Consider the following 18,802-nt stretch of genomic DNA (forward strand, 5'->3'; position numbering starts at 1 on the left):
TAAGACGTTACAGTCGGACCCTGTAACGCGAACTCTTGCATATTTATCACTACACCCGAGTTCTGGAGATGTAGCGGTCCTTGCCGAGACGTTACAGTCGGACCCTGCAACGCGTTCCTTCCGAGGAACAACCTAGCATTAGCACAATAGTTTAATGGATTCATTCATTGAATATTTGTCATAGTTTGACGCTGGCTGGCAACCTAACGCAACCCTCCTCCTTTATCCGGGCTTGGGACCGGTTATGACCGGTCATCATGGGCGGAATTACTTTATTATTATCATACTAATATTTAAATATTATATATCTAAAACAGCCTAATTTTTAAAATTTAATTTAATTTAATTTAAATTTTTTTAAAAAATACTAAATCTTAAATTCCGATCAACTCAAAGTCAATTCAATTCTAACCCAACTAAAAAAAATCCTAATTTAATCGGAATCTGAAAACTCACAATTCTGACCTGATAATTTTTGGATCGACTGGATTGACCTATCAAATTCATTTTCAACAATCCAGTTATTTTATTTTATTTTATTACATGATAAATTCTTTATTTTGGAAAAAAAAAAATAGTGTCTTTTGGAAATTTGGCAAAATTTTATCGAGCAGCCGTCGTTGCGGCTCCTTGGTCTCTTTCTCTCCAACTTGAGCTTTCATGAGATCTCACATCTGCCGATGGCCAGCCATCACCCGAATCTTCTCCACATCCGCATCCCCACAGGCGTCCATTAAGGCCCTGGCGATACCCCAGGACATCCAATCCCTCGCATCCGCCGGCCGGCTCAAGGACGCCATCCGATCCCTCATCCTCCGCCGCCACCTCGGCCGCCCGGTCTATCCGGAGTGCTTCGTCTCCATCCTCCGACGCTGCGCTGACGCCGATTCCCTACTCATCGGGCGGCAGCTCCACGCCCATATGGTCGTCACCTGCTTCGATCAGGACCCCTTCGTCTGCAACCATCTCATCAATGTGTACGGTAAGTGCGGCTCCTTGGACGACTCCCGTTGGGTTTTCAGAAGGTTGGGGGAGAAAAGGTTGCGTTCTTGGAACATTCTGATCGCTGGGTACTGCAAGTTTGGCTTTTTAAGTGAAGGTAGACGCTTGTTTGATGAAATGCCCAAGCGGGGTGCGGTTTCGTGGAATACGATGATCGCAGCATATGATCATTGGGGACCATGCGAGGAGGCACTGGAGTTGTTTGTTTTGATGACACATTCTGATTGCGATATCGATCGTTATGGGCTTTCCAGTGTGATTAGTGCCTGTGCCAATCTTAGATTTATACAGAATGGAGAGGCACTTCATGGGTTTTCTGTAAAGCTTGGACTTGATTCGCATGTTCATGTGGGTAGTGCTGTGGTTGGATGCTATTCAAAATGTGAACAGTTTGATGATGCTGCTAGATTTTTTGATCAAATGGATGTTAAAGAGCTCTTTACTTGGAACACAATGCTTGATGGTTATATACAGTGTTCAAAGATTAGTGATGCAATTAATTTCTTCAACAATATGCCGGAAAAGAATGTCATCTCTTGGACTACCATTGTGGCTGGATGTTCACAGCATGGTAGAAATGAGAAGGCAATTGATTTCTACAATAAAATGCTTACAAATGGTTTGATACCTGATTGGATGTGCTTTGTTAGTGTTTTAAATGCATGTACAGGGTTGTTGGATCTTAGAAAAGGATCGAAGATTCATGCTAGTATTCTTAGAAGTGGCCTTGGAGCAGACAGAATTGTTGGAAGTGCCTTAGTGGCCCTCTACGCAAAATGTGGGTGCTTTATTGATGCACAAAAAGTATGTCATGATTTAGCTGTTGTTGATGACTTCTCACAGAGCGTACTAATAGCTGAATATGTTAAACATGGATTGTTTGATAGTGCACACAAATTGTTTGAAAGCTTGACCGTGAAAAGTGTCACACTATGGAATGCATTGATTGGAGGTTATGCTGCAGCAGGTTTGTTTGGAGAGGCTTCTGCAACCTTTAAAAGAATGCAGATGGATGGTAAGTATGGTGATGATTACACCTTTGGAAGCCTCCTCGCCAGTGGTGTGCATCTGGAATTAAGTTTTGGTGAACAACTTCACTCACTGATAGTGAAGTTGGGAGTTGATTCATCTCTTTTTGTAGCTGGTGCTCTTATTACCATGTACAGCAGCAATTTAAATTGTCAAGCTGCGGTAAGAATATTTGGGTCCGTCAAGCATCCAAACCATATTATATGGACTTCCATGATTTCTGGGTTTGCATCAAATAATTTGATTAATGAGGCCATCCATATGTTTTCTGTCATGACTTCTTCAGGTATACTGCCAGATAATGTTTCATTATCAATTGTTATTGATTCATGTTCAAGTTTATTAAATCTGCATGTCGGAACACAACTTCACGCCTTTGCGTACAAGTTAGGTTTTGAATCAGATGTTGTAGTTGGAACTGCTCTCATAGATATGTATGGGAAATGCTGGAACATTGATCCTGCATCACGTGCATTTGCTGATATAAACATGCACAATATTTTTAGCTGGACTGCACTAGTAAGTGGGTACATGAGATTGGGAATGCATGAAACTGCGAAGAAGCTTTTTGAGATGATGCCTCAGCACAACATTGTTTCATGGAATATAATGCTTTCTGGATATGCAAAACATGGGTTTTCATCAGAAGTATTACAATTATACAGTCAAATGTCTAGATCAGGCCTATTGCCAGATCTGAGAAGTTTTGCCTCTCTTTTAGCAGTTTGCATCGAGTTTATGTTGGTGGAAAATGGAAAGCAAGTTCATGCCCAAATTATAAAGAACGGCTATCATGTGAATGCACAAATTGATTTATATTTGACACATATGTACCAGAAATTTGGAGAATTAGGGAGTGAAAATGAGTTCACTTCTAGCTCCTTTGATTCAATTGTCACAGATGCTGTAGATGGATCAAAACCAGATACCATATCAAAGAATATTCAACTTTTAGCATCTGCCTACTTGAACTACTTTAGTAGAATTAATGGCCAAAACAGAGCAGATTGATGGAATCATTGTCTAGCAAAAGTTCATCACATTCGGCATTGTGCCGTGACTTCTGCACTGAAATTTGACTTTGATGGAGGATTAGTGCTTGTGCGACAATAACATTGATCCGTTTCAAATGTACAGGTAGTCTTCTGGTTTTGTTTATTGCAAAACATGAAATTGAAAATTTGCTGTCTGTACTTTTAGATTGAGAATTTAACTAAGGGCTAAGAATTTGCAACATATGACGCACAAATTTTAGAGCAAATGCAATTTGAAAATGCTTAGGCAATGTGTATTTTTATGCCAACTTACTACTATATCTCAACATGCTGACTATCTCAGTGCACTAGCTTTTCGTAATAATGTTGCTATACTTCTGATTCAGAACGTCTATTGACACCCAAGTTTTATTGGCATCATTGTAATTTTACCAATGCTTTCAATCAGCACTTCTGATTCAGAACGTCTATTGACACCCAAGTTTTATTGGCATCATTGTAATTTTACCAATGCTTTCAATCAGCAATATCTGAATGTATAATTATTTGTGCTGAGATTTGTGATTCTTTTCTTTTTTTAATCAAAATTATTTCAAATCACATGGTAATAGGCTGCCAGTACTCAAACTACAGTAGAACTGTGGAAATTTATTTGTTTTTTTTTTTAAAAAAAATTATCTTTAAGTATCATTCACTCTTTCAACCATACTTTTTATGCTCATCTTTGGCTTGGTTTCTATTTTAAGTGAAGTTGTTGCTATTCGTATTAAAACCACATTATCATTTTTAAAATCATTTTTCATGTGACAAACAAACATTTTATTACTTTCAAATTTAGCAGCATGGATTTTGGGTATGCTTGCGATGGTTCTTATCCACAGGTTGTTGTGCAATGCTGCATCCATGATTCCTTAGCAAGAATAGTTTAAAGGTAGATGTTTAGAAATTTGCAAGGACAAGTTTAGAGGGAGGCGAGGGACTATGATGCATGATAGTTTAAGGGTGTACTGTGGATCCCAAAGTATTGAAATATTTGGTGTAAACCATATGTTGGTCCCGAAAGATATATGGATTTGGTACTTTGGTTTGTGCCAGATATTGGTTGACAAACTGACTGGTAATATCTTTTATTTAGCGACATGTGTGTTGATTTGTTGTAGTATCATTTAACAGCTAGGAGGTGGTAGAGGGAGAAGAGGACTATGACTGTGACTTCTTCGACCAGGATCAACTTCAAGATATGTTGAATTTCCATCCAACTAGGTTTGATTATGCATCTCTCATGGTTTTATATTCCTGTTTTGCTGCTTCATAGTGGCACTTGTTTGTCCCCAAGCGATTTTATATTTACGTCACTATTTTTTATGTCACGATCTACTGTCTCTCATATCAAATGCCTTGCTTGGTTCTCGTCTATTTCCATTTCAAAATCTGTGGTGGAAGCTCTCACTCATCCTGATGGAAAAATGCTACAGTTAAGAAAAGTCGGCTTTACTTGCTAATGTTACTAACTCATTAGTTCATTGTTTTCAGACAATTTGATTGTTTCTTGTCACTGGGCATGCTGAAAGTTAATCCTGATACCGCAACCTTTTTTATAAAGCTTCGCTGTTCGCAGAAGAATATCTGTGTTTTGCAGCAGCTTGACATCAAGGATACATTATCGTATTGGAAGGCCTCATGGTTTATCAACCAAAAAAGGCCTTATGCCTCAAATAGTCTCTTCTAGCATGATATGACAACTTCATTAAAGATATTTGAAGTTCGGTTTGATTTAAAGTTCAGGTTTGTAGAAAACAAAAAGGTGAGATAGAGCCATAAAATGCTCGTTTGACCACTTACTGGTGAAACTATCGCCGGAGCTATGGTGGGAAGGGTGTTCAGTTGTTACCCAGATATCTACGGTTCGATTCCTAGTTATGGTATATTTGCAGGAATTTTTCCTCAAAATGGGGTTCACAACCAAGGGATGCTAAGCTTCTGGGCCGTCCACCACAAGCGCTTCCCGATTTATTCTGATAACCGATGAGAAACTGTTTGATTATATTACTATCTGACGTTTCGTCAAATAGTTCATCCTCTTCAATTTTTTCACTTTGTAAGCATGTGATTACATTGCCAAACACAGTATCGCAATGCGTAGAGTTACAGCCTTGCAGGCAAAGTTGAATAGGATTGAAGAAAGGAGCTCATGATTGGCATCTTCGGACAACCCAACTCAAAAGAGTAGTTTGGGAGAAAGCTGGCCGTGATACGGGGACAGGGTTCCTCGTAGGCTTGAAATTTGAATCGGTTTGAGGCGCGACAGGCAGAAAGGATCGATCAATCCATTTGCATCTTATTAGAGACAAAGTTAGGAAATTTATATAGAGATCTAGTTGATCAGAATTTGGAGACAATTCATTGCAAAGAAAGTTAAGGCATTGGTATAGCTATGGCATATAATTCCTTCCAAGTATCTTTTGTAATGCCGAAAAATATTATTTTTATTGAGAATTAACTAAAGTTATCCCGCATAGATATAGAGCTGTTAAATAGGTCGTCGATTAAAAATCCATCATATGATGGGTCGGATTGTTAGCTAAAATTTTTTAGGTTGAGCCGAGTTGAATTTTTTATTTTAATTTTAAATTATAAAAAATATATATATTTTCTCAACCCGTGAGCTAATTTCATTCCACCACATGCCGGCCTGTTTGGATTTGCAATAGACATGAGTTGGCTTATTTAAATCTACTTTTAAATAAATTAATAAAATTTTAATTCAATCTACTTAAATTTTGTAGTGGGCAAGTAATTCCATCCAAATTGACCGCTTCAAGCATAAAATTCAATAAATAATAAAAAAAATCATATTGCCGATCTTGAAAATAACCAAAATTAAAATTTATAAAACTAAGTAATTTGTAAAAATAATACCATAAATTAAGTGATTTTAAAATGTTCTTAATGTTTGACACCCGCCGCCGCTCCTCTATATATTGGAGGATGGTGGTAAGAATACTCAGAATTTTCTGGTGGTTTTCCGGAAATATATCGTGTTCCGCCGCCGCCGCCGCTCGAGCGATTCAAAGAGGAGCGCAGAACCCTCGCCGTCCCCCCTCTCGCCGCCCTCTCTCGATCGATCTGGCGATGTTGAGGCTGTGGAGGTGCTACCAGAACTGCCTCGCCGTTCATCCCGTGAAGACGCAGGTGATCAGCTCCGGGATCCTCTGGGGCTTCGGCGACGTTGGCGCCCAGATGGTCTCCCGATGGACGGCGGCACCACAAGCGCGCCAAAAGGTTGATTTGCTCTTTCTCTAACTTTCACCATTGATGTTTAAATTCGTTCTTCGGTTTTGATTTGTTTTGTTTTTTTTTGTTCCCTTCTAAAGGATTCCGTATGCGATGAAATATAGTTTAGGCTTGTCATTGATGATTTGTACTTAGAACGTTTCCGTCATTTTAGGGCGGATTCTTCAAGTCCAGATGAAACATTTGCATTATAGAGCTATTAGAGCACAATTCTGAAATTTTCCAAGAAACATCTTTATTATCTGGGCTAGCACTGATACTAAAGCGTGTTGTTAATACAGACCATAGAATGATAGAATCAAACCTAGAAATATTCTAGGACAGTAACGCTGTCTGTTTAATCAGGTTCTTTACCTAGATGTTGCAATTTAGTTCAGTCAAACTGAGCTATCTCCACTCATCCCTCAGAGGTGAATCCTTGTCAAAGTGAAGCTACAAATCTCAAAACTAGGTCAAAGCAAAACAGTTGCTGCCACATACTCTTTACTAAATCCATTTGCCTATTCGTAATTTGGTAGTTTTCACACACCTCAACTTCCTAAATGACATAAGATCACTTCTTAAAGTATATTGCATCAGTATTTTTACCACAATAGTAAACAGATCATTTCCCTTGGGGGAAAAAAAAAAGTACACAAACAGATAAAAGGGGTGTTTTTAGGAGTTCTTGGAGTAATGATGTGATGATCTGATCTTCTGTTAGGAGGATACTGTAATATACTGTCGAAAAACTTAAAATTGCCAAAGAGAAAGTATGTGAATTATTGAGCTTTTAATTACTTGAGCTTAGTTTTACCAAGGAACAAAATTTCCACTCTATTCATCTATTCTTCAATCAGAACAAAATTGAGTGTCCTAACCTGTTTTATGCCTGTCTTGATTGTTGAAGTCATTTGATGTTCTGCATTCGAGCGTGCACTCTGTTCCAGTATCAATAACTGTCGAAATATCAAAAAGTCATTACTGTGATTGATATACATCTTTCCATCATCTCTGTCATCTCTATTTTTCTGTGAACATGATTCTTCTTATCAAATCTCAGTAACCTTAACCTTCACAAAGCAATATTGCGTTAGTATTATGTACTTGGATTAGCATTGCCTTTCATTTTATGACTAGTTTGTAGAATAAACTCTAAATGGAGGTTATATAAATGATCCTATTCGTCTCATCATTCATTTCTTTTTGTCTGACAGGTTTATTTATTTTTGGTGCCTAGACTTCTCTTCTGTAAATGACTTTAAGTTCATGTTTTAATCCTAATACTCGAAATGTTTCCATAAACCTCATCTATGTAATTTCTATCACATGCTACTACGATTCTAGGCTAGAGATCAGTAGCCTTACTTGGACTGTCTGCTCCTGAAATTACAAATTTTATATTAAAGCATTTTGGCGAATTAGTTCTTCATGACACTCCTTTCGTTCGGTTGGCTAATTGTTGATAGCTACGCTGCGCATTGCAGGAAGAAAGCAAGGATATTAAAATAGACTGGAGAAGGGTAGTCACAACAAGCATGTTTGGGTTTGCATTCATCGGACCGGTCGGCCATTACTGGTAAGCAAGAGCTCTTCTCAAAACGGTCAGATCATTTACTTCCCATTGAATGCTAACTTGCTTCACTTCCATAATTTTACCATTGTTATTTACTTTAAACATGATTCATATTTCCAATGGATGAATCTTTATAGAAGAAAATGGGTGTATAAAATGTTGATCATGAATACTTGGGGTTTAAATGACTCAAAGAGACACATTGCTGATGTGTAGGTACGAGTACTTAGACCATATTGTCCGGTTTCATTATCGACTCCACCCCAAGTCGCTAAAGTTCGTCACTGCAAAGGTGGTGGCAGATGCACTTCTTTTGGGTCCTCTAGACCTACTGATCTTCTTCTCTTACATGGGAGTGGCCTCCGGGAAAGGTCTAAAACAAGTGAAAGAAGACGTGAAAAGGGACTTCCTTCCAGCCCTCCCGGTAGACATGGCCATTTGGCCTGTAGTCCAGTTTGCAAATTTCCGATACGTCCCGGTGAAGCAGCAGCTTCTCTATGTGAATCTAGTTTACTTGTTTGAGAGCTGCTTCTTGTCCTGGATCGAGCAGCAGGGCAATGCTCCCTGGAAGAAGTTGTTTACCTCTAAAAATACTAGAATCGCCCTCATTTCTGACCACCCTGATATTTCTTAATTATAATCAAACTACGAACCACCGACCAATTTTTTTATCTAATTTTTTCTTTTAATTGAGGTCACATTGTTATTGGTTTTCAACGATGATTCGTAGTAACTATCTTGTATGTTCACAGTGTTATATTATTTAACAACCGTCATTCTCATGGCAATGTCGATGTAACTCAATTTGTGTTGTTAGTGTTCCAATATTATTTTTTTGATTCATTGTCACAGGGCTCGATAGTATTCCTTGAAAAAAATTAGCTTGACCCATCCTTTTAGATTGTAATATGATCCTTTTGAAGCTTTAAATTTACAATATATAGCATTTGAAACTGTAATATTTAGACCGGAAAAGTGAAAAAAAAAAAATGGCAAACCTGGAAGATCGAATCAAACAAAGCCATTTAGTCTTGGAAAGAATAATCATATTGAAGGTTAAGGGTAGAACATTAATGACAGTGGCACACATGGCATGAACAAGGGAGAAGAACATTTCAAGAACGAGAACTAGTGCCAACCACCATGGAATTGGACACAAATTACAGGCGAAAATGGTGAAGTATAATCTGAGGTAAAAATATGGCAAACAACAAACCAACTAGGCAAGAAACACAAGTGAATTCGATCTAGCACTCACAACCTGAAGAGTTTTGCTGGGTTGCACGCCCTGCCACATCGATCGTATCAGGAAGGTATCTGCATTCGAACATTATTCTTGAGAATTCACAACAAAACAAACTACATATAAACAGTTTAAGCAAAGTCTACTATAGTAGAAGATAATTTCCACTTGAAATGATCTTTATATCGAGTGGAGAAAAATGAGAAAGAGAAAGAAAATTATTCATTGAACATTTACCTTAGTTTAAGGTTAACTAGCATGACAGCTAATTCGTCATGGGTGGAGAGAAAATTATGAAAAATAAATAAATATATATATATATATACACACACAAAACTAACCCTTCAATTTTTTACCATTCGAGCTAATCAAATCTTTTTGATACCTTCCCTCCTTTCTACCGATTTTAGACAGAAACAAAAGTGGGGAAGGCTCCTCTACCTCCCTCATGTTTACTTATTCTACCCAAGTAAACAAAAAAAATTGACTGCCTTCTTCCTTTCCCTCTATTCTGCCTACTCTTTTTTGGTCATGACCACAAGGTGTCTTAATACCAAATTATATGAGGGCTATTGTCTATTCTGTGCAGGAGCAACAATCTTAATCATCTGCTAACAATGTCGTCACACAAATTCGAATCCCCACACATTGAGGAAAGTCCTCCTGAGGAAATTGCTTATCACTAGATCAAACAACTATTTGAACGAAATGACAGATAATAAGATTGGTGCTTACATATCTTCCTCAGGTTCATTCTTTAGAGCATTCTTGGCAATACACTGAAAAGCAGCTTCCACATTGAATCCTTCTTTTGCTGATGTCTCAAAATAGGGGATGTTGCCCTTCGATGCACACCAAGCTTTAGCTTTCTTCTCTGAGACCTGAAAAGTATATAAATGGAATGAGACTTTGTAAAAGATAGTAAAAAGTATAGTATGGCTTACAAGGGTTTCATAATATTTTGCAAAATAATTTATTGTTGTATTTCATCTATTTTCTTTGTTTCTTAAATCTAAGTATTATGCCAAAATTTATTGTCTATCTCACATTAGAACGGGAGAATGTCTTACCACACGGCTATTGCCACCATCAATATCGATCTTGTTACCCAACAATATGAAAGGGAAGTTCTCAGGATCAGATGGACTAGCCTGGAAATGAGATAACCACATGAATGTAATGCAAAAAGATATTACATTTCATCCTCTTTTATCCTGCTGCAAACTAATGAAGAGGGCCAAACATAATTTACCTGAATCAGAAATTCCTCGCGCCAATTATTCAAATTATCAAATGATTTCATAACATTAACATCGTAGACAAGAACGCAGCAATCGGCTCCGCGATAGAAAGCCACACCAAGGCTCTGAAATCTTTCCTGCCCCGCCGTGTCCCAGATCTAATGATTAAAACATCAGTTAGTGCGCTAACAAATAACTACTTTAAGATTGACAATAGGAGTTTAAGGAAAATGATTAATCATAAGTTCTACAAATTTATTAAAACCAAAAACATATTTACAATGGAAGAAGTAAAATAAAGTGCTAAACAACACTGCTATTGCTGATTACAAATTGTGTTTATCACAAGTGTACACGTGTGTGGTTGATGTTGTCGATCTATTTAGCTATGCATGCTGTTATGCGTTTATAGTTTTTAACACTTAACGGGTAGATGACCATGTCAACCAGCATGCAGATATTGGACTATTATACGTACCACGTATGAATATATAGTAACAAGAATCCAGCATGATATCAAATAGGTAGATGGCCTGTTCTGACCATTTGAATTTACCACCCTAAAAACCGACCAAGTGTGGCATGTCTCCTCAAGCACAGAAATGACTAAACTACCAAGCAGGTCATACTGTCATAGAGGCTCAACCAATACAGCAACAGATATATCAACCAATCCTGAGAACTATGAACGTATATGATAAACCAACAGCTACATTCAAAATGAGAAAACTTCATACTCCTATCTTCTTATTCGAAAACATAAGGAAAAAACATATCATACATGTAGAGAACTTCAAGAGACTAGCCCTACAACTTAGAAGGATTATGATTATGACTACAAAACCTAGTTCAACTATCAGCTAACTCCCACAATTAATGAATTAAGAACATCCTTTCAGGAAATAATAAAATAATAAAAACTTGCAATTTCTTCTACAACCATCCCATCAATAGAAAATAAGAAACAATTGTCTCCCTCAATACGTTCCTCGAGAAATCCAATTCATGTTCAGGGTCATCAAAAAGAAAAATTCGCAGCACTCAGTGAATCTTACAATATTCTACTATTACAGTTCATAGGCAAACATAGTCATTATACGGATGTAGAAAGGATGCTTATAGGAAGTACTTAACCTGTAAAGTGAACAATCTGTCATCGATCTGGACTTCTTTGGTCAAGAAATCAGCTCCAATGGTGGCTTTATACTGGTTGCTGAACTTCTTGTTCACATATCTAACCAATTCCACCCGATCCCAAATTATACGTATAAAAGATAATCCTTTTTCTATTCAAAATAAATATGCGAAAAACAAAAGAGAAATCGCTACAAGCGTACTGATTCATCAGAGAAGTCTTCCCAACCCTAACAAAAAAACAATTACAACAAGGGAACAGATCAGCGTTCAAAATCGAGAAGGGAAAAGGGTAAATTTTCGTGACAAAGGAGATTCAAGGAAAACTCACCCGCTGTCGCCGAGGATGATGACTTTGAGAAGCATACGCCGACGGGACGCCATGGATTCCGAGGTCGGCGAAGCGGAGAAGAAGGATGAATCCTCGAGCACTTTCGATCAGGGTTTCCTCCCCGATCCCGAGATTGAACCCTAGGAATCTAAATCAAGCGAGCAGAAGCTGGAGAAGAGCTGCGACAGCGCATCGACCATTATAAATAACAACCGGCGCATGTACCGAGTTTCTGTACCACTTTCCTACCGGCCCCGTGATTGGACAACTTACTATCTTTGACCTGGGCCCAGCTATCCAGCCAATCAAGTGGCACCTTAGCCATCGCTAGCTTTTTCTAATTCAACCCAATTTATTATTTAATAAAACTGGTAATTATACAGCACAACTAATTAATATTGTTGATTTATCTATTGTTAAATTTTAGATATAAAAAATAAAGATAAATAAATAGTAAAACTCATAAATAATCACTATTAAGTATTAATAATGAATGTAAATGTTTGTTAATAAAAAACATGTATTAATATAAAGATGTGTGACATGTTATTTAAAGAGATGATAAATATTAACGTTCAAACCTATATAGATGCCCTTATAACTAACAAGTTGGGCAATGATTAAACAACACTGCTTGGCTTTAAGGATTAAAGCCATGACAATTTTTCGAAATCAAATTCACACCATTGTTGTGACTAGTGCTACTTTACAACATTATCCTTGCCGAACACACAGCAATCTAGCTATAAAGTATAGAGCTGAACCACAACCTTCAGCAATGGGAAGACATGGAGATTCAAAACTGGATGGGCGGGGATTGAGTCTAGGGAAACTGAAGGAATTTGACGAAAGAAACCCGCTAGTTTCGGTCATTCCAGTTCTCTTGTCCAATCGAAGCGTTGCCAATCTCGTGCAAATCTAGCCACTGCCTGCTGCTGTTTGTCAGTAGATTCGTGTCTTCTACTCCGATACATGTCTTCCTCTGGGAGCCGTAGTAGGCCTCTGACGACGTTCAAACCAAAACCGCTCTCGAAGTTGCTGTCTTTGTCGATGACATGAACGAAACCCTTGTCTAGGCCGAATTCGACGTGGAAATAAGAAAAATTCTCAGGGATAACTTGCCGCAGATTCCCCTTTGTTGGGATGACCTTTTTCATTTCATGCTGACCCCACTCTTCCTCCGCTTCTTCGAGTGCCTAAATCAACATGAATGTCACCGTCAGAAAACTCAATATCATCATGAGAAAAGCAAAAACATCAAGTTTGCTAATGGTTGAGAATGTCTAGCCATTTGAAAGGATTTCTAATCGAGAATGTGTTTAAGTTCAAAAAATGATGATAAAAAATGCTTACCTTTCTGAAATACATAGGTGCTTCTTCAGCACGCTCGGAGGGTATAGGAATGCACTCGAGCAAGCAGTGGCGGCGCTGCTTTGACAATTGAACAACAGTTTCGAGAAATAATACATCCTTGTCTTGACTGGCAAACATCTTCACTAAGCACTTCTTGAAATTACGGATCTCGTCCCCAACATTTATATCTACAGATCTTGTTGCAGCTTCATGCTGTGTATAAGATGGGAAATATCACAATTTTAGGACTTCAGACAAAAATGAAATGCAGTAAAGGAATAAACAATTTAAATTTCTGTTCCTGCCAAAACACTAGAATCACTAGATAGCATGATAATTCAGAAACACATACAAGATATGCAGTACCAACAAAAGAATAAATGAATATAAGTGATAACTACTAAGTTAACTATGAGACAAATGAAATTACAACATGAAAACATAAGCTTTGAAATAGTAAAAGGGAATGTGAAGTTTCTTAATTGCAATGACAAAGTGCAGCAATATGATAACTGTAGGTCAAATTCATAAAAAAAAAAAGACAATTCTGAAAGAGTAAGAGGGCTAAGTGTCCAACCTGCATTGGCAAAATGCAGCAATGCCCTTCAACAATAGGTTGTCGCTGAGGTAGCATCAAGTAAGTAAAATTTGCAATTGACACAACAAGATGTTTTGGTCTTGATGGGTTTTCAAAACAAAATTGACAACGCTCTTGTTGAGTCAATAGTCGTTTTGAAAAATTTCTGTCCTCAGCCACATCCTTTTTCCTTTTATTATTTTTTTTGCTAGGAGCGACATCAAAACCATACTCATCCTCTTCACCCAAGCTGTATTTTTTGTTCTGCATTATTGTCTGCGCAAGATGTAAATCAGCATCGTCTTCTCTCCTCATGTGTTTCCTAGATGTTTGCTTCATTACATATCTGAAAAGAAACAAAAAAAAAAGTTAGTGACAAATGAAATTTTACTCAAAATGTCAGAGAAACTAGAGATATAATGAAAAGGAAACAATTCAAAAGCTTCTAAACTGCAATATTTGATCAGCCTCCATTCTTCTAAAAGCTTTAAAGATGATGAAATTCTATGTAAGAAATCTACTATGATTAAATTCAGTTCGTACTTCAATCTCTACTAGTAATAATACAGGCAGGCCATTGGAAATTAATACAAAGTTGAAAGCATCCACTAGTTTAGAAGTATCTACAAATAGAAGAGGAAGATGGAAGGCATAAGTTTGCAAAGCCAAAGGATGAGAATATTAAAGGTAAGGAAATGAAGCTCATTTCCAAAACCCACTAATGTGGAGTACAACACCCAACACTCGCCAACACAAGGAGATGCACTTGGTTTTGATTTGGTGTCAAAAGTAGGTCTATGCAATCGCATATGTTAAGCTCACAAATGACAACGATAAGCAAATAACAGCGAAACTATTGAATTAGTTTTGCTCTTTCTCATGTATTCATTTTAGAAAGAATGTGATAGGTACATAACCCATACCTGTCTTTGCTTCCTTGTGTTTCCAATCTAACTGCCTTAGTGTCAGCATCTGCTTTCTCAACCATAGCTTCCATCTCTTTCTGGTAACATAACATTTCTAGTTAAACAAGAAACCACAGAGCAATTTATGCTAGTAAATTAGCAGCTAAAATGTATGATCATGAGCATTTAATCCATCTCTCTTTTTGGAGGAAAATCTCTATTATTTTATTTACATACTGATACAGTAGATGCAAGTATTTGTATTGCCTAAATTATTTAGAATTTGTATACCCATACTGAACAGGCCAATTCAATTGGCTAAATCTGGACCAAAGGTCAAGCATTTCAGGTTTTATTAGTGTTGAGTACCTATAAACAAGATTTTGGGACGGTTAAAATAGATAAACCTGGAGCTCAGAGGGGCTCTAGGGGCCAGTCGAGTTTTTAGAACAATGGTTTCAGGTGTAAGAAAAGAAACAACCAACCAATTCTAGCTGGCAATAACTAAGTCATAAAATGGCCATCCCACTGGACTTGCTCACAGATATACAGGTGAAAATGCAAAATTGAAATAAACTCTTAAATTTAACAGAAAATTGGGGGATAGTTTTTGATGCATAATGTGAAAAATGAAAGACTATAAGACAGGTTGTCAAGGGGAAAAATGAGTTTTGTTAGTAGATTGTTGTTGATGTATTAATTTCAAGTTTTCCATTGCCAGTACTACAACTTTGACAGGAATATAAATCAAGGTAATGTCTCACCACCAATTTCTCAGCCTCCTCATGCTTTCCTTTCATACGAAGCTGTAAAACCTTTGCTGCCAGTTGGTTTGCACTCAGCACTGGTGTCTGTGACTGTAAGGATTTTTCTTCATAAACTTCTTCTTTCAAAGACTGCAATCTCTTCTCCACTTGATCATTTTCCCTTGGACTTGGATCGGCGGAATTTGTAGAAACATCAGCAGATTTATTTTGATGCTGAGAAATTCTCTCCATAAAGCTTCCATCATTTGCAAATTTATTTAAGTCGGATATGGCTGACGATATTAAGGATTTGTCCTCCGCTGACATATTAGAACTTCTACGTTTTTTCCAGGACAAATTATCATGTTTAGGCCTTCTCATTTCAGAATTTCGTGAAGAAATATCATTATATTCTCCATGTATCTGTTGAATGCTTCTTGTAGTTCTATCAGATAGAACTGATTCAGGAAATTCACTTGGGCCTTTCCTTCGGTCTCTTATAGCATGCAAATGAGCATGAGAAGGGGCAGCCCTTGAAGCTGCCACGGAGGCGGTCAATTGGCCCAATGAACCCCATCGTTCTTCAACAACCTAGATGAAAAGGCAAAAACCTTGACTTCCCAGATGTACACATTGATCATGCAAGAAGTATATATACCTACCTTATCGAGCTTTCGTCCTTCACGTGCTGCCTGCTCTTTTGCACGCTTTAAGGCTTTCAGCCTCCAGCTTGCTCCCCCATCGCCCACAGCTGAAGAAGAGGGTTTGCCACTAATATCTGAAATCATTGAATCATCTGGATACCCACTGCCATTTTCTTTCAGATAGGGATTCAATTCCCTTGGATGTGTTCTCTGCTCCTGTAAGTCCAGAGCCATGAAAGATTAACTTATCCATAATCATGTAAAGATAGTGCCAAACAAGATATGAGATTTATTAAATTTATTATGATTGACACAATAAATATTTATATTATGTTAATTATTGTATCGATAATATGCTAATAATAGTAATTTCATAATGATGATATATAATTAAAGTTTAAGCTAGTTGAGTTAATATAAGAATAATTCTAAAACTCTTGCAAAGGGAAGGGCATTATACTAGTTCCTGAAATCACCTCAACAGCTTCATGCTCTTCAGTTGCTTCCTTCTCATGTGCATGAATATTCTCTATCATCTTATCTGTGGATCTCAGCATCCAATCCAACCCTAATTCCTTCCTTACAATCTCTTCATTGTTCTGACGAAATAGGTCTCTATCGCTATCATTGTTAGAAACATCCTCTGCTGAGAAACAATAAAGCAATAAAAAAAAATCAATTAAGTCCATAACTCTATTTCCTAACAGCTATATATACCCAATTTTTAAAAATAAAATAATAAATAATTTTAAGAAAAAAAAAGACAAAGAAGTTCTAGAAATGATTACCAGATCTTTTTTCCTTTCGCTTTTTTTTCACTTCTCTACTTCTCTTTCTTTGTTTTCGCTTTATCTTGCCTTTTCTCTCATTATCTTCAGACGATGATGAATAATCATCCGATGATTCTTGTCTTCTCTTCCTTATGTCTATCCTCTTGATCTTTTTGTCTCCAGATTCATCTGAGTCTGACTGAGATTTTTCCTATTGGAAGATAGATACTTCAAATAAACACATATTCGAGAAGAATAGAGAAGATGAGAATAGGCAAGAAAGTTACTGAAAGGAGCTTTTCTTTAGGAATGAATTTGATCCCAGAGAACATTGTCTTGAGCTCTTGATGTGCTGTGGATGAACCAATCACGAATCAGAAAACTATGCAAGGTTTAAACTGTAATCAATTAAGGAGCAAAGGCAAGCTCCTTGACAATCTAGTCTATGACCAAAAAACAAACAATCTTATCAGTTTAACATCAAGTTAAAGTCCAAATTTCTACAAAAATAATGCTAAACTATAAATAAAATGTTGGGAAAAAGAAAAGCCAACGTATCTAGTCATCTACATAACACGGGTCATGCGTTCAATAAGGAAAAGAGGAGAGAGGAGAAGCAGGATGCGGCAGCAGCGACAATCAGAAGGAGAGGGGGAGAAAATGAAAAATCAAGAGAGAAGGAAGGATAGGGGAGGAGGAATACCGAAAAATTGGCAGCAACCAGGAGGCAGGCATGTGAGGCAGCAGCAAGCTGCTCTTGTTGCCAGGAGAGGAGAATCGGGAAGGGATTTGAGGAAAACGAGACGCACTCGGTCCTAACCTAAACAATCAAATTTCGCTATATTTTTTAAAATTGAAAATATTAATTTAATTTAAATAAACTTTCGTTCAATCATTAAAAAAATAATATTTTATAAGCAGAAAATTAAAAAAAAATGCTTTTAATTATTCCATTGCTCATCATCACCCCGATTTTCTTTGGTGAATTTCAAATTAAGATGAAGTAGTGAAGCTCTACATATCACCATATAGCCAAAAAAAACATTCTAAATCAAATAGACATAAAAAAGAATGTTACTGGATTGTGAAGGTTTGATAAGTAACATATTCCGAGTGCATCGTTGGTAGAATAGTTAAAAATTGGTTAGCAAACTAACATCACAGAATTCTCATGTGATTGTCATCGCCAAAGAGAAATGGATAAATTCAGCATCAGAGAAACAAATAGAGAGAGAGAAACTATGAATCATGAAGATTCTAGTGTATGTAGACATTCAGCATCAGAGAAACAAATCAAATAGGCTAACAATGGCAAAACTTTTATCACTAAAATGATATCCATGAACAATGGAAAGTCGAATAGATGCATTATATCTTTGCAAATAAGCAATAAATCTAGGATAACGAATGCAATTCTTAACTTTCTATCCTATGCCCATTAAAAATTTAGATGCTCAGTGCCTCATTTTCTACAAGTTGTAGGCATGATCAAGAGGGGTGTCATTATTTGGCACGAAATGTCAGTAACATTATTTTGGAAAATAATTTCTCCCTTGATGTTTCCGCAGAGTGGGTAGGGGATGGTTAAACAATTTAGAATTTTTCTCAAAGGAGAATAAGGATGATTCAGAAAGGGAGACTTAAAATGAAAAAATAGGGAGGGGTCTTACGGAGAGGAACGGCGTGGCGGCGACTGGTCGGCGTTGGCGGCTCCCGACGGACGGCGGCAGCAGCCTTGAAGGACGGTGTCGAGAGGAAACCCTAATTTGCCGGCTGCTACAGATCTGAACGGTGAGGAATGGGAACGGCAAGAGAGGAACGCCGAGGAACGGTGAGACGAGTGAGGATCGGAGAGTGAGGACGCGTCGCGGCGAAAGAGGAACGACGTCGCAACCTAGCTTCGCCTCAGAGAACGAGATAGGAATGCTTCAAGTTAGGTTTTAGAAAATAACAGGATAAAACAATTGACGAGAATTGTTAGTT

General features: G+C 37.4%; 4 protein-coding genes across 7 annotated transcripts; 2 read left to right on the forward strand and 2 right to left on the reverse strand.

The window, feature by feature from the left end:
- Positions 1 to 582: 582 nt before the first annotated feature.
- Positions 583 to 5,537, forward strand: LOC121973471 (putative pentatricopeptide repeat-containing protein At3g25970). 2 transcript variants are annotated; one of them, XM_042524901.1, is made up of 3 exons: positions 583 to 3,168; positions 4,200 to 4,289; positions 4,560 to 5,537. In XM_042524901.1, the coding sequence occupies exon 1, from the start codon at positions 661 to 663 to the stop codon at positions 3,040 to 3,042; it is 2,382 nt and encodes a 793-aa protein (XP_042380835.1). In that variant the 5' UTR covers positions 583 to 660; the 3' UTR covers positions 3,043 to 3,168; positions 4,200 to 4,289; positions 4,560 to 5,537. The 2 variants fall into 2 exon arrangements, with proteins under 2 accessions (XP_042380835.1, XP_042380828.1); XM_042524894.1 differs by having other exon boundaries at positions 4,200 to 5,537.
- A 460-nt stretch (positions 5,538 to 5,997) lies between these two features.
- On the forward strand, positions 5,998 to 8,694 carry LOC121973489 (protein Mpv17-like). Its single transcript, XM_042524909.1, has 3 exons — positions 5,998 to 6,308; positions 7,787 to 7,878; positions 8,092 to 8,694. The coding sequence occupies exons 1-3, from the start codon at positions 6,015 to 6,017 to the stop codon at positions 8,507 to 8,509; spliced, it is 804 nt and encodes a 267-aa protein (XP_042380843.1). The 5' UTR covers positions 5,998 to 6,014; the 3' UTR covers positions 8,510 to 8,694.
- Positions 8,695 to 8,899: 205 nt separating this feature from the next.
- On the reverse strand, positions 8,900 to 12,012 carry LOC121973500 (ras-related protein Rab7-like). The gene is made up of 7 exons (XM_042524916.1): positions 11,825 to 12,012; positions 11,697 to 11,723; positions 11,494 to 11,593; positions 10,371 to 10,517; positions 10,189 to 10,269; positions 9,854 to 9,999; positions 8,900 to 9,192 (listed from the first exon to the last, which is right to left on the reverse strand). The coding sequence occupies exons 1-7, from the start codon at positions 11,875 to 11,877 to the stop codon at positions 9,123 to 9,125; spliced, it is 624 nt and encodes a 207-aa protein (XP_042380850.1). The 5' UTR covers positions 11,878 to 12,012; the 3' UTR covers positions 8,900 to 9,122.
- Positions 12,013 to 12,347: 335 nt separating this feature from the next.
- On the reverse strand, positions 12,348 to 18,787 carry LOC121973508 (CWF19-like protein 2). Of its 3 annotated transcripts, XM_042524934.1 has the most exons (11): positions 18,490 to 18,787; positions 17,523 to 17,639; positions 17,107 to 17,171; positions 16,838 to 17,030; positions 16,526 to 16,695; positions 16,068 to 16,265; positions 15,424 to 15,996; positions 14,678 to 14,757; positions 13,755 to 14,100; positions 13,178 to 13,390; positions 12,348 to 13,020 (listed from the first exon to the last, which is right to left on the reverse strand). In XM_042524934.1, the coding sequence occupies exons 3-11, from the start codon at positions 17,149 to 17,151 to the stop codon at positions 12,694 to 12,696; spliced, it is 2,145 nt and encodes a 714-aa protein (XP_042380868.1). In that variant the 5' UTR covers positions 17,152 to 17,171; positions 17,523 to 17,639; positions 18,490 to 18,787; the 3' UTR covers positions 12,348 to 12,693. The 3 variants fall into 3 exon arrangements, with proteins under 3 accessions (XP_042380868.1, XP_042380872.1, XP_042380862.1); XM_042524938.1 differs by lacking the exon at positions 17,523 to 17,639 and having other exon boundaries at positions 16,526 to 16,692; XM_042524928.1 differs by lacking the exon at positions 17,523 to 17,639.
- Positions 18,788 to 18,802: the final 15 nt, after the last annotated feature.

The sequence above is a fragment of the Zingiber officinale genome, chromosome 1B, assembly GCF_018446385.1.
Source record: "Zingiber officinale cultivar Zhangliang chromosome 1B, Zo_v1.1, whole genome shotgun sequence".
Taxonomy (NCBI): Eukaryota; Viridiplantae; Streptophyta; class Magnoliopsida; order Zingiberales; family Zingiberaceae; genus Zingiber; species Zingiber officinale.

Bases quoted from the DNA above. Each gene is read 5' to 3' on its own strand.
- LOC121973471 (XM_042524894.1), top strand. From the start codon at position 661: ATGAGATCTCACATCTGCCGATGGCCAGCCATCACCCGAATCTTCTCC.
- LOC121973508 (XM_042524928.1), bottom strand. From the start codon at position 17,151: ATGTTCTCTGGGATCAAATTCATTCCTAAAGAAAAGCTCCTTTCA. The intron at 17,031-17,106 runs GTAACTTTCTTG...ATCTTCCAATAG, and splicing joins CTAAAGAAAAGCTCCTTTCA to GAAAAATCTCAGTCAGACTC. The intron at 16,696-16,837 runs GTAATCATTTCT...ATTGTTTCTCAG, and splicing joins GCGAAAGGAAAAAAGATCTG to CAGAGGATGTTTCTAACAAT.
- LOC121973489 (XM_042524909.1), top strand. From the start codon at position 6,015: ATGGTGGTAAGAATACTCAGAATTTTCTGGTGGTTTTCCGGAAATATA. The intron at 6,309-7,786 runs GTTGATTTGCTC...TGCGCATTGCAG, and splicing joins CACCACAAGCGCGCCAAAAG to GAAGAAAGCAAGGATATTAA. The intron at 7,879-8,091 runs GTAAGCAAGAGC...GCTGATGTGTAG, and splicing joins GGACCGGTCGGCCATTACTG to GTACGAGTACTTAGACCATA.
- LOC121973500 (XM_042524916.1), bottom strand. From the start codon at position 11,877: ATGGCGTCCCGTCGGCGTATGCTTCTCAAAGTCATCATCCTCGGCGAC. The intron at 11,724-11,824 runs GTGAGTTTTCCT...TTTTTTTGTTAG, and splicing joins ATCATCCTCGGCGACAGCGG to GGTTGGGAAGACTTCTCTGA. The intron at 10,270-10,370 runs GTAAATTATGTT...TCTCATTTCCAG, and splicing joins GCGAGGAATTTCTGATTCAG to GCTAGTCCATCTGATCCTGA.